At 36.4% G+C, this 21,659-nt stretch overlaps 1 protein-coding gene across 4 annotated transcripts in view; it reads left to right on the top strand.

The window, feature by feature from the left end:
• Window positions 1-21,659, top strand: part of c11.1 (maestro heat like repeat family protein c11.1) — a 1,259,325-nt gene that overhangs the window by 286,226 nt on the left and 951,440 nt on the right. For all 4 annotated transcript variants that reach the window (XM_090383553.1, XM_090383554.1, XM_090383556.1 and 1 more), the window contains exons 9-11: window positions 217-309; window positions 8,905-8,983; window positions 18,513-18,626. In XM_090383553.1, coding sequence (XP_090239679.1) covers window positions 217-309; window positions 8,905-8,983; window positions 18,513-18,626 — 286 coding nt within the window. The remainder of the gene's footprint in view (window positions 1-216; window positions 310-8,904; window positions 8,984-18,512; window positions 18,627-21,659) is intronic.

Consider the following 21,659-nt stretch of genomic DNA (forward strand, 5'->3'; position numbering starts at 1 on the left):
TTAGCAAATACCAACAACAATATGAACAATTTGAATATATTTATTCTTATTCATAATTGTACCTATCTTATTTATTTTTACACCCATGTTATTTTTTCTTGCATGTATTCATACTCCCTTCACCTTTTTTTGTTTCAAAAGAAGCCATAGTATAAAAATGTGACTTTATTTTAAACATATTAAACATTTAAGAAAGCATTTTTCTTTTCTGCAAAGGGATTATTTATGGTATTAAATGCAGCTGTCTCAAATCAGAGTTTGGCTTTGGAAGTGCAGTTAGACAATATATTGAATACACTGTTTCCTCAAGTAAGTAGTTTTGTTCATTTTGATTCTTAAATATAATGCTATCCAATATGATATTTGCTTCCAGTAATATATCACCTCTTTGTTGTCAAAATCTATATGTAGACCACACAGACTCACACCATACCAAAACAAACCCTGCAGAATACTACAGCAAGTCACAAACCACATCAATCAGCAAATAATGCTGGATTACCTCAACAGAAACGAAGTAACACTAGATACTATCTGCACAGTCATTTACTATTCTGCTGTATAGCAGCCACCAGGAAGAACAGAAGAGAAACTAGAGACCAACAGAAAACAAAATGCAAAGACAAGGAATCAGCAGTCTGGGAATCCAGGCTAAAACACGAGAGAGAAGGAGAGATGAGCTGAGAGTGAAGATAGCCGTACTGACCCAATATCAATGGGATATAAGTAAGAAGCTCATCAGAGAAGTGAAGACCATCCTCAAGAAAGACGACATCCACAGCAAATATGAGACCCCAACCAGAGTATTGAAGGATACTTGTACACCCTCAAGCAGAACCATCTTGCCCTCAGTAAAAGACTTCACTGATATAGGGAGAATGCCCAGAGGAAAACAGACAACTGGATATTTGGTGAAAATCAGAGAGCCATCTACAGGAACATTAGACAACAGGAGGAGGAGAAGGGCAATGGAGTCCCCCTCCTGACTAGATGGCACTTGAGGTGTAACTGGTGGAGCAGCAAAGTTAACAATAACAGCTGTATGCCCCTTGATAGACTTAGAATGGAAGAAAACTAGGATGTACGAGAGATGACAGAAAGGGAGATCCGGAAAGGAAGAATTACAACAGTTAATCTGGAAAGCCCCCAAGAATAGATAATATCCACAACTACTGGTAAAAGAAGTTCAACTGTGCACAGTTGAACTTCTTGTACCAGTGACAGACAGTGAAGCAGTTCACCAAGGTGATATGACACCCTGACACAATTCCATAGTCTCTGGCTCAAGAAATCACCTACCTGAAGTCTAAGGACAAAAACACAACAAATTGGTGAATTACAGATCAATCACTTTTCTTCCAACAGTGTACAAGATCCTGACCAGCTAACTAAGCAGACATCAGACCATTTGGAGGGAAAGCAGCAGAAGGGATGTAAGTAGATGAGAAAAGGATGCAAGGACCAATTGACAATTAATGCTGCAGGTATGGAGCATGCCTACAAGAAGCACTGCAATTTGTACATGGCCTACATCGATTGCCACAAGGCCTTCAACTCCATGCCCCATAACTGGGTGGTAGGGACACAGAAGTTCTACAAGTCAATCTGACACACCTCTTAGAAGCAACCATGATGAAATGGATGACTACCATCAAGGTTGAGAAGGTCACAACCAGTGATCCCCATCAGAAAAGAAATCATTCAGGGAGATGACATGAGCCCATTATGATTCTGTCTAGCACTCAACCCTCAACCCACTGTCCATCATGAATTGAGCAAACCCAATTCATTCAAAGCACTCTCATGTGGAATGACCAAGAGGAAGGATGCTGATGGCATCTTTCCTCTTGGTCAGACCACACGAGTGAGTGTAAAATCAAATTGAAAGATGGTTGCAGGCCAGATATTTGGAAATTTGTTACATCAAAAATTATTTTTGTCCTAATCAAACAAAAAAGTATACTGTATTTCATAGATTCTAAGATGCACATTTTTCACATTTTAACATCTCTGAAATGGGGTGCATCTTATAAACACTGTTAAAAGAAAGTTGTGCGAGTGGTAGGTGTCAAGTGAAAGGGGGATTGCCAGGCTTGTGGGAGTGCTTTTGCAAGTACATGCATATCTGTTCATCTTGTTTTTACTTTACTTCAATTGAGTTATGTTCATTTGTGCTAGTACACATGTAACTAAAATTACACCTATACTAGCACTAATGTACTAGCCATTTAAAACACCTTCAAAAAGATTTCAGTGTGATGCTGCATTGAAACCAAAACCTATTGTCTATGCAGAAAAGTGTGGTAACAGAGCAGCAGGGCATAAATTTTATATTATTGAAGCAAATTTTCATCATTGGAAAATGACCATAACCTGAATTACAGATCAATCACTTTTTTTTTTTTTTCTTATATTTTCTTGCAAAACAACAACCAAGTGCTATGGGGCCTAAGAAAGGAAGATACCCACAAATATACGAAGCTGCATTATGTTTTGTCACCAAGATACATACAAAAAGACTGCCTACTACATGCCATGCCATGCAATGCAACTGAAGACAGGACAAATTGTGAAATCCCTCAGAATAGATGAAAAAAAATCATGTGTGTACCCTGTATGCACAAAAGATGTTTCATTTTATGTGGAAACATCTATGGCAGCACTAGAGTAAAACCGTTTAAATTTTTGAACGGTTTGATTGAAACTTACTTATATACTTATGCTACTTAGGAAGTTGATATTGACCAAAATCTTGCATTTTATTCTTGCTTAATGTTACTACCTGCTGCTTACTCTACCGAATAAACGTTAGTGACTGAGTTAGCATCGTTAGCACCAATTAGGAAATGACATCATTTGCATAATTTAAAATCTAACAGCCACCAAATAGGAAGTGATATCATTTGGTTCATTTCCATAAAAAAAATTTCATTAACAATTAATTGCGTCATTTCCTTTACAAGAAAATTTTGTTACCAGTTGATTTTACTCTAGTGCCACCATAGATGTTTTCACATAAAAAATTTCAGTGTAAAAAGAGGCTGGTGCGACTGACTCATGCATTATGTAGAACTATCATTAAGGCATCAAATATCAATTTGTTGCAGCTGGCTAGCCATGCCACTTCTTCCTGGTGGCATGACTAGCCAGCTGCAACTCCTCGATGTTTTAGTCAACAAACCACTTAAAGCATTATATCAGGAAGGAAGGAAAAAGAGTCCTCCTGGTTGTTGAACTGAAAACATTCTGTTGACACTTTCTAGTACGATGAAGAAATTACCAGCATTATATCTTGCAGAATGGGTGTCAGTAGCTTGGAAGAAAATACTGGAGACAATAATGGAGCACTCTTTTAAAAAATCTTGCATCACCAAAGCCTTAGATGGCATGGAAGTTGATATTGTGTGGAAAAACACAAACTCTGAGTTGGAAAGTGATTAAGAAATATTTTATATCAGAAAAAGCATTATATCAGGAAGGAAAAAGAGTCCTGGTTGTTGAACTGAAAACCTTCTGTTGACACTTTCTGGTACAATGAAGAAATCACCAGCATTATATCTTGCAGAATGGGTGTCAGTAGCTTGGAAGAAAATACTGGAGACAATAGTGGAGCACTCTTTTAAAAAATCTTGCATCACCAAAGCCTTAGATGGCATGGAGGTTGATATTGTGTGGAAAAACACAAACTCTGAGTTGGAAAGTGATTAAGAAAAATCAGACTCTGAATGTGAAGAAATTTTAGGCTCTGGTAATATAGAAATAAATGAAGTAAAATGTATGATAAAATATCAGTAAATTGTATTCTGTTGAAATAAATTTTTTTGTCAATTTATTTTAGCATTTCATTTTTTCTATGTTAGTGGTACTGAAAATAATGCTGCATCTTACTATCAATGGCATTTTAGAATCAATGAAATATGGTATATTTTTTAAGTTCTTTAAGTGATATGATGTGCTGCTGAATTGTTATACAGTTGAAGCTCTGTATAATGACCTCATAGTGGAATGAGAAAAATGGTCATTATATCGAAAGGACGTTATATCGATAGTTCATAAAATCAGCAACAAAACAAGTAAAAGCTTGAAAATGTAATGTAATTCTACTAATACAATATAGTATAATCTTATAATATGTACTACAGTATTGCACAAAAAATTATGATGGCAAATTTTGCATTGATTGTAGAGTGCAGTAAGAATACAATTAAATTGTTAATTTCATTACATAGGCTACATACTTATCAAGGCAAGAGAATTGTTTCATGCTTTAAAATAATCCATTAAAACATGCTGTTCCAATGGTAGAGAATGTTTTAAAAGAGAATTATGAAAGTGCATGAAGCAGTTATTTCATTTTCGCAGCTAAGCTGCTCTTGAAAAATTTGATATAAAAGTTCTAATCCTTGATCAGCATCTTTTATTGCAACTTCTTGTTAAACCACAGTAGGTTTCTCATTTTCATCACTAAAAATTTCAGTAGATTCCATTATGTCTGCAATGAGTTCCTCTTCCCTTGTGCATAGACTGAAACATTCAGTGTCCACATCCACTTCTGCATGATATTCGAAGCTTAAGTTTTCCTGTAAGTTCTGGTGATGACATACATGCTCACATATTTCTTCCTTATTATCAGACTGTTCTTCGAAATTAATAGAGGAAGAAGCTTGCAAAGCTTCACACATGGCATCATTCAAGGCGGTAAACCCAGCATGTTCGAAGCAATTGTAGATCACTTTTTCTTCAACTTCATCCCATGGGCATGTTGATTTCACATTGAATTTTGCTTTTAAGGCAGCACAATTTTGCTTCATAGCATTCTTCGGTAGTTTTTCTTTAAACACTGGATTACACCTAGATCAAGTGGCTGAAGAACTGACATCATATTTGTTAGTAGGTACTCGACAGTGATTGCATGTACGTTGTTTACTTGACATTGAGGAGTGCAGTTATCCACAAGCAGCAAAATTTTTCTCTTCTCCTCACTCATCCTGCAATCTGTCTCTGATCTATTCTTTGTAAATTTGTGATGTCATCCATGCTGTTTGATTTGCTCAGTACATAGTTGGTAATATCTTCAAACCTTTAAAGCATCAAGGCTTCTGGGCTTTCCCAATAATTAAAAGAGGAAGCTTCTCTGTGACAGACATGTTTGCTGCTAGGAGAGTGATAACCCCTTTTGTTTTGATTTTTTCTGCCACTATGTTTCTCGCCTTTAAATGTGTTTCGTCCGGTAGCAATTTAAAAAAAAAAAGTCCAGTTTCATTAGCATTGAAGATGTCATTGTGGTTCTATGTCAGCAAAACATTTTTTAAACAATTTTCCTTCCATTCTTTTGTAGCATTGATGTTCACAGCTGCACTTTCATCACACTTTTTTTTGAAAGGCAGGCCATGACGAGGCTTAAATTTCTGGAATCATCCATCTGAACTTCTAAATTCTCCAATATTCATTTGATGTGCAAACAATTCAGCCTTATAAAAGATTACCATCTATGGGTTTGCATGCATCTTCATTAACCATTCCAAAAGTACCTTTTCAAGATCCAGATAATTTGCCTTTCATGCTTGAATCCTATCCTATCTGGTGTAGCAGATTTCTGTAAACTTTCAATCTTTTTCTGATCTTTCAGAATAGTGAACAACAGAGTACTCATAGGAATGCTGAACTGTTTGGTGATGTCAGCCTTAGAATGTGCATCATTATCTACAGCTTGTAAAATCCTAATTTTATCTAGGCGCCTCCGTAGCCAGGTGGGAAGGAGTAGCAGTACGTAGCACACGCTTCTTGATTAGACCAGGGTTCGAGCCCGTCACCACCAAATACAGAGGATGCAGAAAGGTCAGGGAATGACCACCGCATATCCCGGAGCAATATGGCCTTAGTTGCTAATGCTCCTGAAAACCAAATAGCAACACAACAACAACTAATTTTATCTGTGATTGGCAGAGCCATACCAATAAACATACATTCAAACTAATGAGATAAACTTCTAGTCTATGTTGATTTCATTACTGCACTTCAAGAAAAGAGCGTGGGAAATTCTAACAAATGATTTGTCGTGGTCAGGCTACAAACTCATCAGTTACTTCAATATATTTGATTTGTAGGCGCCTCCGTAGCCAGGTGAGCAGGAGCAACAGTGCGTAGCACACGCTTCTTGATTAGACTGGGGTTCGAGCCTGTGACCACCAAATATGGAGGATGTGGAAAGGTCAGGGAATGACCACTGCATATCCCCGGAGCAATATGGCCTTAGTTGCTAATGCTCCTAAAAACCAAATAACAAACAAATAACAATCAATATATTTGAAGCATTCTGTCATTTTTAAATGCGAATATTGTAATAAAAAAGTATAAATTCAGATTAAAAGGAAGACCTTTTCAAGGTCCAGACAATTTGCCTTTCATGCTTGAATCCTATCCTGTCCGATGTAGCAGATTTCTGTAAACTTTCAATCTTTTTCTGATCTTTCAGAATAGTGAACAACAGAGTACTCATGGGAATGCTGAACTGTTTGGTGATGTCAGCCTTAGAATGTGCATCATTATCTACAGCTTGTAAAATCCTAATTTTATCTGTGATTGGCAGAGCCATACCAATAAACATACATTCAAACTAATGAGATAAACTTCTAGTCTATGTTGATTTCATTACTGCACTTCAAGAAAAGAGCGTGGGAAATTCTAACAAATGATTTGTCATGGTCAGGCTACAAACTATATACTTCAATATATTTGATTTGTGGGCGCCTCCGTAGCCAGGTGAGCAGGAGCAGCAGTGCGTAGCACAATCTTCTTGATTAGACTGGGGTTCGAGCCTGTGACCACCAAATATGGAGGATGCGGAAATGTCAGGGAATGACCACTGCATATCCCCGGAGCAATATGGCCTTAGTTGCTAATGCTCCTAAAAACCAAATAACAAACAAACAACAATCAATATATTTGAAGCATTCTGTCATTTTTAAATGCGAATATTGAATAAAAAAGTATAAATTCAGATTAAAAGGAAGAAATTTATAGTCATTATAAGGAAATCCTTTTGTTTTCAATGTCGTTATAATGAATGTACAATAGCATTAGGATAATGAGAAATTCACTGGGATCAACCACATAGGAAGTTATAACATGTTTGGATGTTAAAAAGAGTCCCAACATGTTATAACTTCCAGTTTTGCTCTGTACATTTGCTCCTATGAGCTCACATCTGGTGAGTATGGGCTTAGCACATCCAGGGTCCTGAGTGGATTTCATCATTTTTCTCTTTATTTGTGATTCTCTTCTACTTCTGAAGCTTGTTTCTCTCTCTCTCTCTCTCTCTCTCTCTCTCTCTCTCTCTCTCTCTCTCTCTCGGGCGTCTCCGTAGCCAGGTGGGCAGGAGCAGCAGTGCGTAGCACACGCTTCTTGATTAGACCGGGGTTCGAGCCCGTGACCACCAAATACGGAGGATGCGGAAAGGTCAGGGAATGACCACCGCATATCCCCGGAGCAATATGGCCTTAGTTACTAATGCTCCTAAATAACAAAACAAACAAACTCTCTCTCTCTCTCTCTCTCTCTCTCTCTCTCTCTCTCTCTCAGCTGGTGCAGCAAAAGTATCAGGCCTTGCACCATATGACTGATAATAATAATTGGTTATCATATTTGCTGCAGGAATGCAAACTTGTGTAAAACCAACTGCAAATGTTGTGCCTTAACATAGATATGCATCTATTCAGTTGCAGTCAGTAAATGAGCACTGTAAAAGGAAAGGCACATGAAATGAACAACTAATCGATTGAATCAGGTCTATTTGAATTATAGCTGGGATTTTGCTTAGCATTAATCACACTGCCTAGAGAGTGCTATAAAAGTTGTACACTTGGTTCAAGGTTTAATGCATTCTTTGTTTATACTGAAGTTATTTTATTTAGTTCAGTATTTTCCCCAAGAAATGGACATAAATGTGACATAAAATTTTTTTTGAAGATTATGATTGCTGAATTTTAATTCTTTAGTTTGTGAAAAACAAAACATTATTCTTAGTGCATATCTACTGATAATCATGTATAAAGTATTTTCCCATAAAATTTTACCCTAAAGGGTTACCCTATAATGTATCCATAGCCAGAAACATCAGGAATGAAAAAGAACAGGAATGGGCAGTATGTTGAAGCTGATGACAGTGTGATATCAGATGACATATTATAAAGAGCTGAATCAGCTCTTTATAATATGTCATCTGATACTGAAATAGAATTCTATTCAAGTGATGGTGATTCTGAATCTCATTCAGTACATTTGTTGATTTTAGAACATTAGAAACAACAACAGATCCTGGTGGGTTATGGACTATCTTCTATTTAATCACCAATTCTATGAATCACCACTACTGGAGTGATGATTCTTCATCACTACTGGAGTGATGATTCTTCAAAGATGAAGTACCTTTCATTCAAACGATCCTCGATTCTTAAAAATGCCTACTGAAGAATGATATTGAATCCAAATCTATAAAAAATATAATTTACACTGAAGGCACATAGAAAGGACTCTTGCAAATATAGAATCTATTTTTATTTTTAAAGAGAGTTGATTAATACTTTGTTACATTTAGATGTTTACTGATACATTTCTGTATTACTTTGTCAGATGTTTTCTCTGCTTTTAATGCCACAAAACTTTCTCTTTTCATAAATGACTTAAAAAAAAAAAAAAAAAAAAAAGAGAGAGCAGCAGAGACTACAATCACCGATGAAATGTTACAGAAAGTTATCACAATACTTCTAAACACACCAGCCTGTTAAACACTTCTCTTTAACCAATTCAGATTTTAACCTATAGGGAGAAATGCTTTAGTTAATTTTTTTTTTAAACACTGCGGAATATTTCAGTTACTCATTTTTCTTTTTTTTCCCCTTTTAGGTGTGCTGTGTACCTGACTATTCTCATCCGTCTGGTGTGAAAAATCATAATGAAGTTTTAAGATGTATTGCAGCTCTTAGTAAGTCTTTCACAAGTTCCACATTTTCATTCTTTAAGTTGTCAAAGATAAACTTAACATTCCAGAGATATAAAAGAATAACACATAAACTTAGGTAATGCAAACAAGCCAGTTTCTATATTCATTTCAGGATTGATGTCTTTATTGGAAGTATAATACAAATAAAAGTATTAGAGTGCAACCGTGATATGCATGTTTTGGCGGAGACTTTAACATGTAGATTACAAGTGAAGTGCATTATAGTCAAAAATAAAATCCCCCCCCCCCCTTTTTTTTCTAATCTTTTAACATGACTATTAAGCAAGCATTTTTATATAAGAAAATATAATTTTGCACACATTTTTTAATAGTGTCAAGGTTTAAAATAAAAATGCTAAACTTTAGTGCTTCATGTACTTAAAAAAAATAAAATATAAAAATTGTCAGTTTTTTAATAAGAGTCCCACATTTCCAAGTGAGAGCGGTGATGGGGGGAAAACCCTGGTGCCATTAGATTCAAAGCACTTCCAAGTGAGATATATTTACGGGGATTTCAATTTACAGTATAGTGCATAAATAGGAAATAAGGAACAACTGAGCCATGTGATCATAGGCCTTATAATCTAACAGCCACCATAAATGAGTAGCTGTTGGGATACACAGTAAAATCTCAGTCCCCCACTAGGTATTCCTTGAATTATGCAAGTTAAGTTCCTTGAATTAAGTTTTTCCTGGAAAATGCTGCATTTGTGTAAACCAATGTTTCGGAAATAATTTTCCATAAAGGTTAATGTAATGTGGTTAGGTTACATTTTAGATCAGATTATGGGGTTTCATTTCCCCTCCCCCCCATCAAGGGTGCACTAATTTTGATTATAAATAACACAAGTCAATTTTAAAGTACAATACTTTGACACCTTATCCAGAAAGCTTGCAACTCAGAGACTTTCAGAATTTTGGGAATTTCTGAATTTTGGCTCCTTAGCAAGAGAAATTAGAACACATACAAAATAAATGATTAAAAATCTTATATAACATTGCTTTATCTAAAACGTTTTAGTAAATACAAATTTTAATATCAATGTAATGAAATCAACCAACTAAACAGTAAAATATAAAAATTAAAATAGTTTATTTACAAAATAAAAATAAATATGGTATATATAAAATCCTAAAAATTAAGTGTGGATAAGTGTTAAAAAATATATAATAAAGATACTAGGACTTATATTAGAAAAGTATATGTATAATTAAAATTTATTAAAACATCAGCGGTGGTTCAAAATTTTTTTATCCTCTCAATTATCAGTATTTTTATAACAAACATTAAGTATTTCAGTATGTATTAATGCACTGCAACCTCCGTATTATGTGGGTGGTGGGATATAAATTTAGCATTAGCATTAGCATTAGTAGAGGCATTTGATGCAAGAAAGCAAGCTTATGCAGCATCAGCCAAAAAAAAAAAAAAAAAAAAAAAAAAAAAAAAAGTAACATAAATAGATAAAAATAACCACTTCCACTTCACCCCTCTGTTCGTTCGAAATACCTGTCCAGCTGAGCCTTAAACTTATTTAGGCTATCAACTTCCACGACAAGGGATGGAAGTCTGTTCCACCCACCAACCACCCGCTGGCTAAAGGCAAATTTCCGCACATCTATCCTACATCTGTCTTTCCTCAATTTGAATTTATGCCCTCTCAGGTGATTTTTCTGAGCTAGAGGAAGAATCCCATCAGCATTGAGCATGCTCAAACCATTCAAGGCTTTGTACACCTCTATCAGATCACCCCGCTGGTGCCTAGTTTCCAGACACTGTAATTTGCAAAACTTAAGCCTTTCTTCGTAAGAGAACCCCTTTGTCCCATTCACCAATCTAGTTGCCCTTCTCTGTACTCGTTCCAGCAGCTCTACATCCTTCCTGAAATGAGGCCTCCAGGCCTGTATACAGTACTCTAGGTGTGGCCTGACCATTGCCTTATACAAGGGAATAATCACCTCCTTATCCCTGCTAGAAAAATTTCTATATATCATTGACAATACACCATGAGCTACTCTTGCAGCTCGTCTGCACTGCTCAGAGAACTTCATATCTGCCTGCACCACCACCCCCAGGTCCCTTTCATTCTCTACCACTGTCAGTGTAGTACCACAGAGTTGATACGTTGCTCTGGGGTTGCTGTTTCCCATATGTAGTACTTTACATTTGTCAATGTTAAACTTCATTTGCCACCTCGAAGCCCATCTGCTCAACCTTTCCAAATCCTGTTGCAGCAGCATAGTGTCAGTAGTGTCCTTGACAACCCTGCCAACCTTTGTATCGTCTGCAAACTTGGACATTAAGCCTGATATACCATCATCAATATCATTTATAAATACAGAAAACAATAAAGGCCCCAATACTGAACCCTGAGGGACTCCACTAATAACATTAGTCCACGATGAGCAGTGTCCATTGATTACCACTCTCTGTCTTCTCCCCCTCAACCACCCCTTTATCCATAGCAGCAACTTGCCTCCAATGCCACACTGCTCCAATTTGTGCAGCAGTCTTCCATGTGCAACAGTATCAAAAGCCTTTCTAAGATCCAAGTATATAATATCAAAGTTATTCCCTGCATCCAGTTCTTTTGTGACTGCATCATAGTATCCAATCAAATTGGTCAGGCAAGACTTCCCCTTAACAAAACCATGCTGTGTCCTAGCTATAACTGAAGTCTTGTCTAGATGATCCTGCAGTGCTTCTTTCACCAGTGCCTCCATTAATTTTCCGGGAACAGAAGTTAAACTCACAGGTCTATAATTACTTGTGTCAGCCTTTGATCCCCCTTTGTGAATTGGGGTCACATTTGCACATCTCCAGTCAATGGGTACCTCCCCTGAGTCCAAGGAAGCTCTCATAATTATGGCTAAGGGTTTGCTTACCTCCTTTGCTGCCTCCTTTAATATAACTGGATAGATCCCATCCACCCCAGGTGCCTTTCTTGTGTTTATCTTCAACAATTTCTCCTCCACTTTGCTCTCAGTTATTACAAGATTCTCTAGCTTACTGCTAGAGTTGAATACACCTCTGGCATTCCCCTCGCTGAATAACTCCTCATGTGTGAATGTCGATGCAAAATATTCATTTAGTTTGTTAGCTACCCGAGCAGGGTCATCAACAGTTGACCCATCGATCTCAAGTGGACCAATCTGATTCATCCCCTTCCTTCTAGAGTTTACATAAGTAAAGAACTCTTTGCTGTTTTTCTTCGCATCCCTTGCCAAGGATCTCTCGTAATCTGCCTTCGCCTGCCTAACCTCCTTTGTAACTTGGTTACAGATCAACTTGTATCTATCATAGGCATCCGTGTCACGTGTTAATTTGTATGTATCCCATGCATTTTTCTTCTCTGCCATATGCCTCATTAGTTCATCTGACAACCATTTAGGCCTAAACCTTGAACAATATTTCTTAGTTGGTATGTAAAGCCTAGTAGCTTCCACGATAAGTTCTTTGAATGCTTCCCATTTTGAATTTGCTGTTGGCAATATCATCAGTTGATCCCACTGTATAGAATTTAAATACTGTCTCAGTCCATTGTAGTCGCCTTTACGAAAGCAATACCCCTTCCCTTTACCCCTAATGGTAGTTACCTCTTTGAGTAACTCCCACTTCAGCACACTGTGATCACTGCCACCAAGTGGTTCATTTATCTGCAGATTCTGAATGCATGAAGAATCACTACTGATAATCAAATCAAGAGTATTACTCCCTCTAGTTGCCTCCCGAACATGCTGATGTAGAAAACAATCATCCAATAAATCCACAAAAGCCTTGCTACTGTGTGAGTGACCAGCCCCCAAATTCCAGTCAATATCTGGGAAATTAAAATCCCCCATTATAAGACTCTCTGATTTACTGGCCCACTCTATTTCTCCGAACAGTTTCTTATTATACTCATCAGAGTCATTAGGCCTATAGCACACTCCTACTCTCAATTTTGATCTCCCAATGCTTATGTCACACCAAACTGACTCGACACTGCACTGTCCAGCGATGTCGACTGGCTTCACTTCCTTGGATTTTATGTGTTTCTTAATTAATAGCATAACCCCTCCTCCCTTCCTATCCTGTCTATCCTTTCTGTACACATTGTACTCCCCAAATTCCAGTTCTGCATTTCTTATATCTGTGTGACACCACGTCTCTGAAATCCCCACAATATCTGCCTTTGATGTTTTGAGCAATACCTCAAATTCATCAAATTTATTTACTAAACTCCTAGCATTGGTGTACACACAAGTATACATGCACCTGTTCTTTTTCTTAGCTACCCTAACACAACCCATGTGTTTACTTGTACCCCAATGATTCCCAGCAGTCTCTGAAATATCCTGCATCTTATTTTCCAGGCTGCGGCTCATTCCAATAGAAGCAGTGCAAGAATCACTTTCACCTCTGCCAGTGGCTACTGTTAATCTATTAGTCCTTGTATCCCCCCAATCTAGCAGTTTTCCGACCCACCTAACATTGCCTCGATAGCATCAGCAAACATTCTTGCACCCTTTCTATTTAAGTGTATCCCATCCCTGTAGAAGCAGTCTCTCCTGTTAACAAGTACAGACCAGGCTGAAAAAAATTCTACCCCTTGAGCCCTGCACAATCTTTCCAGGGCCGAATTGATTGACAGGGCTCTCATCATATACTCCCTCCTATCGTGTCTGGGCAGAATTGCAGACACTTTCAATTTCAACCCTAATTTCAACTTCAACTTCAATTTCAACCCTAAATTTTAACCCTTTGTGTCACATCTGATGTGAAATTGTAAAATTTCTCTTTCAATCTCATGTTGCAAGATGTTGCACCAGACATGCATTTCTGTTTTGCCAGTTATAAGCTCATTTTCCTGCTCTTCTGGAGTAATTATGGACTACTTTATAACAAGGTGTTTAGTCATGGCATCAAAATCTTGTAGAGGCCTTTGTGATGATGAGATTGAGAAACTGTTAGAACTTTCTGATTCGTAATTTGATTTACTTTTGTCCGATAGTGACAATGATGTTATTTTTGATCCCGATGATATATCTTGTAGCAGTGATGAAGAAATTGATGACGACTTGTCAACTAGTACTGATGTCGGAAATTGGAGATCAAGAAATGTATGTGATGTTTCATTCAAACATTTTCCTCTTTACTGTTTCAAACTGTGAATTTCATTCATTTAATTCAAATATTCCAAAGACTTGAATATTTTCAGCTGTTTTATACTGATTCTTTGTTTGAAGAAATTTTGAATGAAACAAATAATTATTTCAAGGAAGCTCTTTAAAATAAGCTATTTTCTGATTGTTCCCTATTGTGTGGCTTGTTTGCAATTTCAATTAATGAACTAAAGCCTTTTTTTTTTTTTTTTTGTGTGATTATTAACATAAGACTAAATGAAAAACCTGCTATGAAGGAATACTGGTCCGAAAATTGGACAGATAAAATCCATTTTTTAGGAATGTTTTTAGCAGGAAGAGATCTCTGCAGATATTTTGGATGATGCATCTTTGCCCACCAACAAAAGGGCAAAAAAAAAAAAAAAAGCAATTCAAAGTCGGGGATCAAAAATGAAAAATATTGTTAATTATCTTAATGAAAAATTTCATGAACATTTTTTTTTTCAGGCAGAAATATTGTGTTACATGAACATACGGTTGGTTTTAAGGATACAATTTCATTCAAGTGTTATTACTGTCAAAAGCCAACAAAGTGGGGGTCTTTGTGTATTTGTTTTAGCTGATTCAGAAGCAGGTTATGCCTCAGTTATTGTGCCATATTTTGGAAGGGATACTACTGACAGCTTGATAAGGCCAGACTTGACTTTCACCTCAAGGATCATGTTTCATCTTATTCAAAAATTCTTCAAAGTGTTTAGGTCGGTGAATTTCATTCATTTTAATGACTGATTTTACATTAGTATTCAACTAGCAGAAGAACTACATAAACAGAATATTATTATTATCATTAGCCATATGGTGCAAGGAAGCCTGAGGCTTTTGCTGCTCCAGTTTTTTTTTTTTTTTTGCCTGATGCTACATAAGCGCAAATGTTTGCTTTCTTTCATCACATGATCTCCATTACTATTACTACATTTAATGAGTAATAAAGAATTGGTCAAAATTAAACAAAGTGCACTTTTTAAAAAGACAAAATTAAACAAAGTGCACTTTTTTAAAAAGTCCACTGGCTTTCTAAAATTAACTCAGTTACTGTTCATACATATAACATAATAGAGTTCATTCAAAGAAAGGGGAGACAACAAGCAGTATACAAATTGAATGATTATCAAGTGATTAGTTCACACACACACACACACACACACACACACACACACACACACACACACACACACACACACTGGTCTAATATGCATATACGAGATGAACGGGGAAGACAATGCCGTGTAATGTATGTTTGTTGAGATATTAATAAGAGATTATTTGTTCTGGCACATGCAACCTTGAATCCAAAATGAGGTAGGGTCACCAAACGTTGAAAAATTTTCATGAAGCTTCATTTCCAAGGTTTTCCTGATTAATAACTTTGTATAGTTGTGTTGGATGTTCAGGATTTTTGTCTCATTAAATAGAAATGTATGACTTTCATTCACAGCATGAAAAGCCAATTCTGATGAAGCACAGGCAGATACGGCACGTTGATTCAGTCTCAAGTCTAGAGTACAACAGGTTGAACCTTGATAGGATGAATTGCATTCACCACACGAAATGTTATATATGAAGTCATTTACCTGTACCAAAAAAGAGGAAAAGAGAGTACAATTTTTTTGTATAGGTTGTAGTTTCCGCATAGGTTTTGCTACAATTTTAAAGTCAGTATCCTTAAAGAGTCTATTAAGTTGCTTGTGCCCTTGTTCTATATACAGTTTTGGAACAAAATATTTTTATTACTAATTTTTATTGCCTTGTGTAATATTTTGTGATCTGTCTTTTCTTGCAATTTTATTTGACTAATGGTAGTGAGAGGATAACCTCTGTTTAAAAACCTGTTTGTTAATACCTCAATTTCTAAGCGCAAGGCTGGCTCAGTTGTGGAATATTTATACAAGTTGGTTAAATATGGTGGATCTTTTGTAAGCGAAAAGGTGATAACTCTTATAGTGGAGAAACATACTGGTTATTGTAGGCTTATGATAAATGCTGAATTGTATTTTATTAGTATCCCATGTGAGTGTAAAATTTAGAAAATTTAAGGACTTCATTCCCTCGTGTTCCTTTTCCAGTGTAAAATGCAATCTCGTATGAATATTATTCAATGTCTGCAAACATATTGAGTGGTATTATCATCGGTGATAATAAGCACATTGTTGAGATATCTTCCATAATAGGTAATCTGGGGAAGAAATGACATTAAGTGTATATGTTTGATATTAGCATAATAAAACTGCGCAATTAGGCTGCTCAGGCTTAGACCCATCACTAAACTGAAAATTTGCTTTATATCTTGTCCTAAAAGGCAGTATAATTCACTTCAGTCAGAACTTTAATCAAATAGAAAATTTCTTTTTTTGGTAGTTTAGTATGATTTATTCCGATGTTATTATTCAATAAATCCAACACTACAACTACATAAGGTGCATATTCAACGTTAACGTTTGTGTACAAAGAATTTACGTCCAATGAAAACAACTTATTGTTGCTGCCAATTTTGCAATCTTTAATCTAAAGTGTCATAGTTAAATAATGTGTCATAGTTCTTAATGCCAAATTTTATTATGTCTAAAGGCAGATAATAAAAAAATGATAATAAATAATAAAAAAACTGATAATAAAAAAAACACGCAGAGTTTCTGTAAAACGCTATTGGGAAACTAGGGCAGCGGGTTTATGGAGTTTTACTTGTCTGAAGAGTACTGGAATATTATATGCCTTCATGTACATCTGTTCATGCATATATGTTTTTATACGCATATAACAGAACAAATAATCTCCTATTAATATCTTGACACTTTCCTCTTTTTTGCTACGAGTAAATGATCTCATATATAACATTTCTTGTGGTGAATGCTAGTCATCTTATTGAGGTTCAACTCTGAGAACTCTAGACTTGAGATTACAGCACCATGCCACATCTGTCCGTGTGTCAGAATTGGCTTTTCGTGCTGTGAATGAAAGTCATACATTTCTATTTAATGAGGAAAAATCCTGAATATCCAACACAACTATACAAAGTTATTAATCTCAGAAACCTTGGAAATGAAGTTTCACGAAAATTCTATCAACACTCTGCGGTGACTCTACCTTATTTTGGATTCATGGTCATTTATATGCATGTGTCAGAACAAATAATCTCCTATTAATAACTCAACACACATGCGTTGCATGCCATTTCCAACCCGTGATCAACACGGTCAGTCGAAAAGCCTAGTCTGCTTAAGGAAGGAAAAGTTTTGCAAAAATAGTTTTAATTTATGCCATTGCCGTGCTTTTAATTTATATCATCACTGTGATCAATTCTTTCATTTTGTTTAAATTTTAATTATTGTGACAGTCTTCTATCATACAGAGTTTCGTCGGGGTGGTTTAACGTGTTTTGGGGTCAGGTTGGGGTCCTTCGCCTTCAATCCTAGACTATGTCGAATCATTCATGGGCTGTGTGAGTGCAAGAATTCATTAAAATTATATTAGCCAATTATATTTGGAGAGTGTCGCCTTGAAGTTATTCTACAGACGTGATTGAGATAATCTCTTTATTCTTTTAAATTACTAAGTGATGGACTGTTTCATTTAGATTTGCGAAGAGGACTTTATATTTTTGAATGGTTTTCGATGTAGTATAATAATCAAGTTTTGGTGAATTAATAGAATTCAGAGGGTATGTAAAAAATCATTGTACTTTTAAAATTAATAAACCACAATCCCTTCATTCAGTCACTGGATAGGCTGAAGATAACATGCAATGCAAGCGCTAATGAACATGCAATGCATCGAGGATAAATTACTGTAATGGCAGAGAACAACGTTTTGCTCTGTACCATTAGGGTCATTTATTCTTAATGCATTGCATGTTCGTGGTGCTGTGAAATTTATCTGAGCCCACTTTTTTCATACATTGTTCAGCAAAGGCTGTGTGTGTGTGTGTGTGTGTGTGTGTGTGTGTGTGTGTGTGTGTGTGTGTGTGTGTGTGTGTTGTTCATAAAATATTTAAAACAGGGTTTATGCCCTACTTGATCAGCAGGGTATTCTTTCATAGGCTAATTAGTTTAGCTAAGCAAATTGAGAGTTAATTTGTATTCTTGGTGTTTAAATTAGAAACATTTATCCATGCTGTGGCATAACTGCTCAAAACATGTTTGACATATTGACATATTCTTCATCATGTGTGAATTTCAGGCAAAGTAAAAATTTATTAATGCATAGGAAAATAATCTTTAACTTCAGTCATGTATGGGAATGAAACTGCAGGACAATTTTTATAACTAGTTTTTTTTTTTTTTTTTCAAATAAAAACTATATAAAATTATTTTTGAAGAAAATATTTAGTTATATATCATATCTTTTTAAGCACCATCCTATTCTAGTCGCTTGGTTGCTTTTTTCCTGCAGCGACTGGATAACAGCAATGAACGTGTACGAATTGGTGCCTTAACAGTGCTGAAGCATCTCATTAATTCATGTGGTAAGTATTTTATAAATCATAGTTTTATTTATGTGTATAATTGTGAGTGTTTTTTATTTATGTGTATAATTGTGAGTGTTTTTTATTTGTGTATAATTGTGAGTGTTTTTTATTTAATGTCTGAAGTTAAATAAGCAGTCTCATTTTGCATCAGAAAGTTGGAAACTAGCTGAAAGTTCTGAATAGAGTAGAACCTCAAAGTTTTGAATTTGGCAATATCATGACTTAGTTTTGCGCCTCCGTAGCCAGGTGAGCAGCAGTGCGTAGCACATGCTCCTTGATTAGACCGGGGTTCGAGCCAGTGACCACCAAATGCGGAGGATGCGGAAAGGTCAGGGAATGACCACCACATATCCCCGGAGTAGTATGGCCTTAGTTGCTAATGCTCCTAAAAACCAAAATAACAAATAATAACGACTTAGCTTGATATTGCTAAAGATTAGGCCAAGACCTTGATGGATTTTCAAAAAATTATTCTGAATTCTTTATGGAATTGGTAGCAATGGTGCACAGATCATCAATTAATGTAAAATAATTGTGCAGTGTTCTGGCAGAGCAGGTGAGCAATGTTTCCATACAAAGGAAACTCACAGGTCTTTAATTACTTGTGTCAGCTTTTGATCCTCCTTTGTGAATTGGGGTCACATTTGCACATCTCCAGTCTATGGGTACCTCCCCTGAGTCCAAGGAAGCTCTCATAATTATGGCTAAGGGTTTGCTTACTTACTTTGCTGCCTCATTTAATTTAACTGGATAGATCCCATCCACCTGAATGTCGATGCAAAATATTCATTTAGTTTGTTAGCTACTTGAGCAGGATCATCAACAGTTGAACCATCAATATCCAGTGGACAAATCTGATTCATCCCTTTCCTTCTAGAGTTTACATAGGTAAAGAACTCTTTGCTGTTTTTCTTTGCATCCTTTGCCAAAGATTTCTCATAATCTGCCTTTGCCTGCCTAATCTCCTTTGTGACTTGGTTACAGACTAGCTTATATCTATCATAGGCTTCTGTGTCACGTGTTAATTTATATTTATCCCATGCGTTTTTCTTCTCTGCCATATGTCTCATTAGTTCATCTGACATCCATTTAGGCCTAAACCTAGAACAATATTTCTTAGTTGGTATGTAAAGCCCTAGTACCTTCCAAGTTAAGTTCTTTGAATGCTTCCCATTTTGAATTTGCTGTTGGTAACATCATGAGTTGGTCCCACTGTATACAATTTAAATACTGTCTCAGGTCACCGTAGTCACCTTTACGAAAGCAAAAACCGTTCTCATTACCCCTGATGGTAGTTACCTCTTTGAGTAAGATTCAGCACACTGTGATCACTGCCACCTAGTGGTTACTTTATCTGCAGATTCTTAATGCATGGAGAATCGCTACTAATAATCAGATCAAGAGTATTACTCCCTCTAGTTGCCTCCCGAACATGCTGATGTAGAAAACAATCATCCAATAAATCCACAAAAGCCTTGCTAGTGTGTGAGTGACCAATCCACAAATTCCAGTCAATGTCTGGGAAATTAAAATCCTCCATTATAAGACTCTCTGGTTTACTGGCCCACTCTATTTCCCTGTACAGTTTCTTATTATACTCATCAGAATCATTAAGCCTATAGCACACTCCTGCTCTCAATTTTCATCTCCCAATGCTTATGTCACACCAAACTGACTCGACCATGCACTGTCCAGCAATGTCGACTGGCTTAACTTCCTTGGATTTTATGTGTTCCTTAACTAATAGCATAACCTCTCCTCCCTTCCTATCCTCTCTATCCTTTTTGTACACATTGTACTCCCCAAATTCCAGTTCTGCATTCCTTATATCTGTGTAACGCCATGTCTCTGATATCCCAACAATATCTGCTTTTGACGTTTTGAGCAATACCTCAAATTCATCGAATTTATTTACCAAACCTCCTAGTTTTGGTCTATACACAAGTATACATGCACCTGTTCCTATTCTTAGCTACCCTAACACAACCCATGTGTTTACTTGTACCACAATGTCTCCCAGCAGTCTCTGAAATATCCTGCATCATGTTTTCCCGGCTGCTGCTGCTCAATCCAATAGAAGCAGTGGAAGAATCTCTTTCAGCTCTGCCAGTGGCTACTGTTAATCTATTAGTCCTTGTATCCCTCCAAGCCTGCAGTTTTCCGACCCACCTAACACTGCCTCAATAGCATCAGCAAATATTCTTGCACCCTTTCTATTTAAGTGTATCCCATCTCTGTAGAAGCAGTCTCTCCTGTTAACAAGTACAAACCAGGCTGAAAAAAATTCTACCCCTTGAGCCTTGCACAATCGTTTCAGGGCCAAATTGATCTGCAAGGCTGTCGTGATATACTCCCTCCTATCATGTCTGGGCAGAATTGCAGACACTTTCAAATTCAACCCTAATTCATGCCTTTTTTTTCCAACTATATCCTTGTAGTCTGGATCCTTCTTTTCTTTGAGAAGTTTTCAACAACAGAATGAATTCTAATCCATGTCTGTTTTTCTCTTTTGTTCACATTTTCCTCAAAATCGCAGTCCCTCATCAGTTTGTAAATTTGAAGTCCAACAAAAAATACATTGGTTTAGCTTCTCTTGGGTGATCGATGGGAATTTAGTACAAAGGTAGTTTATCAGGGACCTTCCTGAGGTAGAGACCCCACAAACTGTTTCATCAAACCCAGTTTAATGTACAAGGATGGAAAAAAGACAGTTTTTGGGTTTACCAGTGGTATATAAATTCTGTTCTTTGGTCAAGGCAAAAAACTGCCCCCCTTCTCTCTCTCTCTCTCTCTCTCTCTGGCCAGATCATGACATCCCAGTGTTTATTCCTTGCCCGAATGTGCACTCACACAAAAAGCAAGATATTTTTATGTAACTAGATTTCTGTCCAAGTAACGTGCCTACAACTTCAACGCATATGTTCTTATATGTATATTTATATGTTTTGTTTTGTTTTTTTTTTCAAAGGGACTACTGGAATTCACCCATATTTATTTCCATTCATACACCACTAGCAGACTCCTTGTTGA

This window comes from Mastigoproctus giganteus, chromosome 10 (assembly GCF_048544385.1).
Source record: "Mastigoproctus giganteus isolate SK-2022 chromosome 10, ASM4854438v1, whole genome shotgun sequence".
Classification (NCBI taxonomy): Eukaryota; Metazoa; Arthropoda; class Arachnida; order Uropygi; family Thelyphonidae; genus Mastigoproctus; species Mastigoproctus giganteus.